This window comes from Apis dorsata, unplaced genomic scaffold (assembly GCF_000469605.1).
Source record: "Apis dorsata unplaced genomic scaffold, Apis dorsata 1.3 scaffold_88, whole genome shotgun sequence".
NCBI lineage: Eukaryota > Metazoa > Arthropoda > Insecta > Hymenoptera > Apidae > Apis > Apis dorsata.
The window spans coordinates 1,416,417-1,424,281 of record NW_006263386.1 but is presented as its reverse complement, the minus strand read 5'-3'; the positions used below and the strand labels follow the sequence as shown (position 1 = coordinate 1,424,281).

The 7,865-nt window shown below is 16.7% G+C and overlaps 1 protein-coding gene across 1 annotated transcript; it reads right to left on the bottom strand.

Annotated features, from left to right (window-relative positions):
- Positions 1-1,799: 1,799 nt before the first annotated feature.
- Positions 1,800-4,006, bottom strand: LOC102676506 (B-cell receptor-associated protein 31-like). Its single transcript, XM_006611470.2, has 3 exons — positions 3,881-4,006; positions 2,596-2,884; positions 1,800-2,331 (listed from the first exon to the last, which is right to left on the bottom strand). The coding sequence occupies exons 2-3, from the start codon at positions 2,861-2,863 to the stop codon at positions 1,907-1,909; spliced, it is 693 nt and encodes a 230-aa protein (XP_006611533.1). The 5' UTR covers positions 2,864-2,884; positions 3,881-4,006; the 3' UTR covers positions 1,800-1,906.
- Between the last annotated feature and the right edge of the window lie 3,859 nt (positions 4,007-7,865).

Genomic DNA, 7,865 nt, shown 5'->3' with positions numbered 1-7,865 from the left:
TCTGTTGATTCATATTTATATTTTTTATAAAATCTGACAGCCATAGATTTGACGAATAGATTAATTATATTATAATATATTTATAAAATATATAGATAACAATATATAGATAAAAAATACTTAAAAAGTAATAAAAAATTAATTTCTTATATTATTATTTATCAAAGATTTTCTTTTCAGATTTTATTTATTTCATTTTTGATCAATTCTTGTCAAGGTTTTATCAAGTTTATTTTTTTTTCTTTTTATTAAACTTAATTTTGATTCATTTAATTATTATATTTTTACCATTTTTTTTCTTTTTCACAAATATTTTCATATTTTCTTCTTGCTCTTATGAATTACAAAGTGGTGGATTTAAAAAAATTCTCTAAAGTAATATAATTTTTGGGATTTTAAAGAAACAGACAAAATATAGAATTCAATTAATTTTTTATATTTTTTTTTAATATATAAAATCAAAAAATATAATATCAAATAAAATATGAAATATAATAAATATACATATGACAATAAGACTGCATATGATTTATATATAACAACATAAAAAGAACAATAGATATATAAAAACATTATATTATATATTAGAATATAAAATATATATTAGAGTATAAAAATAAGCAAAATTTTTAAAGATACTAATTATATTTTTTACAAACAATTGATATATTAAGCAATTTTTTTTTTATTTCATGAATTATCTTTGCAATATTAATATTGCTAATATTTCTTGCTTTGTATTTTCTTCTTATATATTCTTAATAATGCTTTTTATTTTATATATTGTTAATTTATAATACTTTTAATTTTACATAATAGTGCCATATTATTAAATTTTTGATAATGTATTTTTAGAATAATTTTTTTTTATATTTAAAAAAAAAAATTATTTTGCTAATAAGTTCAAAAAAAAATAATAATAAATAAAATGTTTAAAATAATTTTTATATTTGAAAATATTAAGGATATTTCTCTTTGTACACAGCTTTGTATAATTTTACAACATATTTTTTTCAATATTTTTTAAAAATAATAAAAATATATTAATCTATTATCAGCATGCATGATAATCTTTCATGATTAACAGTTTTAAAGCTGCTAAATCCACCACGAACAATCAAATTTTATATAATAGAATTTTTTTTTTTATCTGACAAATTTAAAACATGGAATATTCTAAAATTATTGATATTATATATAGATACATATATTTTTAATTGTTATTTATAATATTTATAATAGTTTTTTAATTAATGTTTTCAAACTCAAGCTTTTGATGGCTAGTAGTTCTGACATCCGTTAAAATTATCACTTTATTAATTAGAAATTTTATATAATAAAAACTAAATAATTAACAAAAAAAAAAAATAAACAAAATAAAATATTGTTTTCTCTCTTTCTAAAAACTTTTTAGGAATAAATATTTTTTTCTATATACTAATTGAAAAAAGTGAAAAAGTAAATTTTAAATAGTTATAATATCGATTTATAATTCATAAAAGAAATTAACAATAATTATATATTATAACTTATAATATAAATATCTCTTATATTAAATATTGTACAATATCAATATATAAGCATATCAATATATATTTATATAACATAAATTAATACAATATTTAATATAAACAATATATATATTATAAACAATATATAATAAATTTTGAACTGTTAGAATCAGAATAATATGCTTTAAAAATATTCAATTTCAATTTTTTAAAATTATTTTGGTTAGAATTTTTCATGTATATATAACATAGTTTAACGTAGTTTAAAACAATTATTTTCCTCTACAATAAAAGTTATCACCTCAAATATCTTACCTTTAATAATAAAATTTAAAATTGAAAAATATAATTAAAATTTAAAATAGAAGTAAAAGAAAAATAACAGAATAAAATATTTAATCACTTTTCTTATGACCATTTGATTGAAGATGATTATTATATTCATCATTTAAGCGATCATATTCTTTAGCAAGAGATTCAGCTTGAGATTTCATAGCTTCTTTATCTTTCTTTTCTTTTATAAGCTGATCTTCTAATTCTCTATTTTTTGTTTGTAAGTCTTTAATTTGATTTTTCCATTCTGTTATCTCTTCATTGTGAACTTCATTTAAGTCATTCTGTGTACTTTCTGTTTTTTGTGACAATAATTGTTTTGCTGTTGTAGTTGCAGATTGTGCTTGTCGTATAGCTGCTTCATTTTGTGCTAATAAAGTAGCTTGTGTAGAAATTAAAATCACAAGCCGTTGTATAACAAGACATAAAAACAATGCAAAACCAGATATATAAAAATTCCGTTCTGCTCTGAATAATCTCATATTACCTAAAATATAAAATAATATAATAATTAGATTTAATATTTAATTAATAATAATTTTAATTAAATTAATTTTTTAATTTAATTAAATAATAATTAGATTTAATAAATAAGATAAGATAAATAACATTATAATTAGATTAGATTTTTAAAATAGATAAAATATATATAATATATTATATTATGATTATATTATATATAATCATATATATATATATAATATACTTGATATAATAGATGTAATATTATAATAAAAATATAAATATGTACCTTGCATTTCAGCATCTAAATGATGTTCTTTATGTTCATCAATCATAGAATATTTTCGTATTTCTCTAATGGCATCTAATAAAAACAAAACTAAGATTCCAATTAAAATTAAAAAATAAATTGATGCTTGATTACTTAATCTTTTTAAAAATTTAGATTTAAAAAACTTTTGCCATCTTGATGCAGAAATTATTGGCAAAACCAATAATAATACTACTGCAATTTCAATATAAAGAAATGCAGCAACTAAAGTCCACTGCAAACTCATTGTTTTTATTTATAAACACATCTAAAAAAATTCCAAGAAAAAATTATTATAAATACGAAAAAAGATAAAATTACAATATTAAAAATAAACGAATATTTATAATAAAACTTGAACTAATTTAGTAGAACATGAATATTAAATATTAAATTAAATATTCATTTTCTATATTTTTTAATTTGAATAAATATTATTGAATAATTTGATTAAAATCTATTTATAAAAAAATATGTAGCAATTTTATATTTTTTTTAATGTAAATAAAAATTTAATGATCAAATTTATAGCAATACTAAAATTTTTTTATGTAATAATGAAATTTTTTAATAAAAATTTTACTGATTTTAATGAAATATTTTGAAATATAACCTCTATTTTATTTTGATAAAATAATAATTATTTAATTTTAACTTTAATAAATTTTTTATTTTAAATAATTTCAAATAAATAATTTTAATAAAAATTATTTTCAAATTCTATAATAATAAATAATAAAATTTGAAAGAATAAACATTATCTATTAAAATTATTCTGAATATCTTTAAATATAATATATATATTAGAAATGATATTTATAATCAAAATTATTTTGAATTCAAAATCTAAACTAATCTATATTTTAACTATTAAATATTTTAATTAAATATAAGTAAATGAATATGGATTCATCATCAGAATAGTCAATATTTTGGATTTATTTGAACAATTACATATTTTATCTAATCTTTTAATTTATTAAAAATTATATAATACATTTATATTTAATTATTTACATTACATTTAAAAAAAAAATAAAATGAATTTTTATTAATTTATAATATTTCATGAAAATATTTCAAATTAATATTATCTAATACATTGATAATTTTAATATTTGTAATATATTTAGTCTTAAAATACCAAATTGATAAAAATTGCAATGATGTAATAAATTTAACAATAATTATTGTATTATGTGTATAATTATTTTGAATAATTTTAAAAATTATATTTTAGTAAAAATAATATTAAAAGACATACCGGCAATTAATTCTAATATCTAAAATATTGAAAAAATATTAAAACTAATATAAGACAAACGTCAGACTTGAAATGTATATTTCCACCGGCTTTTTATGTGATCTAAACTGTATATAAGATGTAAATGGCTACTGGATTATCTAGACTCTAATATATATGTTGTGTACATATAATTGAATATAGTAAAATTGCTTTGTCATTAGAATATGGACATAAGTATTAAGTATTTACTATATTAATAAATATATGTAGAGAAAAAATGCAAATTTCTTTCCCATAGATTTATCTTTCTTAACAAGTTCTTTTATTAATATGTTTCAGAAAATAAAATGTTTATAATATTCAATTCAAGAAAATATAGAAGAAAAAAACTATAGAGTGTCAGCAAATCATTTATAGGGATAAATATAAATTTTCCAGATCTGCTATAAAAAAAGATTTGAATAGAATGTAGATATAATTGGTTTTATAATTGATTTTAATAAACTTAATATTTTTATAAAAACAAATATCAATCAATATATCACATATATCAATCAATATATATTATATAATAATAAATGTGAGTATAAAGTGTTACAATAATATATCTGCAATATTCATGAAGTGCAATTGAGATGCATGGACAACATAATAATTTATACATATTGATATATATCATTGTTTATCTTCAAAGATTGGAATAGTCTTCATAAGATATAAATCTTAATAATTATTATGAGAAAATTAAAAAAATTCAAATTGTAAATATTTAAAAATTTTTTTGAAATACATTTTTCTCGAAATCATATTCTTTAAATTGTTATGCATGGTAATTGATTAAACTAATCAATTTCAAACAAAACTTAATTAATCTATGGATATATGAGACTATGAATTTTGATGATTTTTAAATATATTATAGAGATATATGTAATATATATATTTATAATAAATTTTTAAATATATAAAATTTTAAATAATTTTTACCTTTATATATGTAATCGTTGTTTAATCGTTAATTTTAATTTTTGAAATACTTATAAAAAATAATGCAACTACATTAAATTTCATAAATATTTTTATATCTATAGCAATATGCGCATCAAATAATATAATAATTTATAATTATTAATATAAATATTATATTTCTGGTTATTAATAAAATTTTAACATAAAATAATATTTTGTTGATACAAAATTATAATATTCTATTATTTTTAATTAAAAGAAATATTCTATAATACTTTAATATTAATAGAATTATTGACATTAAATATTTCATACTTGTTTTTTTCTTTTCTTAATTTTAATTAAGTTATTTTTATTGATTGAATTTTTGTATTATTTAAATTTTTTAAAATATTATTAGTAACATTGTAAAAATAAATTTTCAAAATCTGATTATATATTATATAATTTATTTTCAAAAACTAAAATTTATTATTAAATTACATTACATTTGGTTAGACTATCAATGATTTAATATCAAAATACATTAACGTGCTGCAATCACTTGTGCTCGGCGTTGATCTACACAATTAGAAAATTCTTCAACTAAACTAGAACAGTTTAAAATTTCTTTAGGATAATCTTGATAACATCTGAATACTTTATCAGAATTGCTTTTACATGGTTGCATAGTATCTTGAGCATTTATGCCATCCTTATCTGTAAAAAAAACAATAAAGAAATTAATTTAACTTTTATAATATATAATGTTAATATGAATTTCTTATATTTACATTTGTTATCTTTTAAACATAAACTTAAATTCCTGATAATTTAATAAATAAGTTTCAATTGATATTTTATCAATTTTTATATTTATTTAATTTTTAAAATCAACTTTTTAAAAGTTATTGTTTCATGAATATATTAATAAATAATAATATAATAAATAATAATAATGATATATATATATAATTTATGTATATATGCATGTGTATATATGATAAACAATTATTACATTTATAAAATATAAGTTACCATATGAAAAATATTATATAAATATAAATATAAGTAAATATAAGTAAATGCATGGTTACATAACTATTATAAATATTAAAATATGAAAAAATTATGATTAAAATATTAATTTTATTAATTCAATCAATGAAACAATTAAACAATTGTTTAATTAAAGTTTCATAAATTATATAATATATATATGATATATACTTACTACATTTTTAAAAAATATCATTTAATAATTAAATATTCTATTAATAATTTTATTTTTATGAATTATTTCTATTTAAACCTTTTTATTTTTTCTGAATTATTTTTTTCCATAATTTAAATTTTATATTTTATATTTTTAAAAACTTACTTGAAACTACATATTTAAATTTATAAAAATTATTCTATCATAAATTATATCAATAATTTATTGAATTATTTTTCCTAGAATGTTGTAGAGTGTTGTATTGGAAATTAAAAATAATATATAGTTTTTAGTAAAGATAAAAGTTATAAGAAAAAGTAATGTAAAGAGATGCGAAGAGCTAGAATTAGAAATAGTAAATGAATTTGTATACCTGGGAATAAAATTGAAGTAGACTTACATCTTCTGAGGTAGAAAAAAATTTGGCAGCCAGACAAGTGTGGAGCATAAGGAAAAAGTACTTTAAGTACAAATTTAAGAAGAATGATCATATTCAATTATCTTGTAAGGAACATGATGATTTATGGGATGGAACAGTACGGGTAGAAGGAAAAAAGCAAACTGAAAAAGATAATTAAAATATATAAGATGATGTCTAATTTGAATAGATGTATACCCAGATATAATACTAAACGAAATGCAAAAAAAAAAAAGAAATTAAAACTAGCAATATAAAGAAAGATGAAAACAGATAAAACAAGAAATAATAAAAAAAAGAATGAATGATTAAAGATAAATACAACTAATTAAAAATAGAGAATTTAAAATAAGAAGTAAAAATATAATATAATAAATATATATATATATTTATATATATGTGTACAATATATATATATGTACAATATATATAACAAATAAGAAAGATTAAATAAAATAGAAAAATGTAATGAACAATATAAACATAAGAATATTTATAAACGAAACAAGAAATATATTTCTGAAAAGTTATGCAATTAACATAAAATTATGTGATTATGTGATTAACATAAAATTTGGAAAAATCGGGGAGGAGGGGTGGAAGGAGAGCTTAAATCTAAAATTTTAGCTTCAAATATTTATTAGTTTTTGAAATATTAAAAAAGATATATTTTTGTATAATATATTAAATTTTGTTTATATGCATAACTAATATATTGAATATAATGTCTACACAGGTATTATTAATACTCTCTTTATATTATTGATTATCATAAAGTATAGAATAATCAATGATATAATACAATAAAGATCCAATAAAGTATCTCAAATAAAATTAATGATTGTAACTTCAATTATTCTCTTGAAAAATATTTTTTATCTGAAATTTTCTCATAAGGACATTACATTTTAAAATCAAGTTATCAATTCTCATTTTAATATCTGTTCTGATCTTAATAAAAATTCAAAGCTAAAATTTTTGATTTAATATTCATCTTTCCTTTCTTCTTTTTCTCTTTAAATTTCATGACAATTGGAAGTGTAAACTTTTCAGAATATCTAAAACTATAATAAATATTGGATAGAGGAAAAAAAAAATATGAATTATATGAATTAGATATCTAGAAGATGATTCTGATATAGAATAAAGGTATGCAAAACATTAGAATAATATGACAAAGAAAGTAGTAGAGTGAAAAAGTAAATTCGAAGAAAAAAGTAAAAAAAAGAGAATAAATTTTTTTATACTCAAAAATTGAATTATTGCATTAGACTTATTTTCTGAGATGATTTTGTTTCAATTATTTAAAATCTCAAAGAATTTCATTATATAATAATAATATTATATAATATAACAATAATTTTCATTATATATATTATTTTATAATTTTAGTATATTTCAAATCCTTTCATTGATTTGCT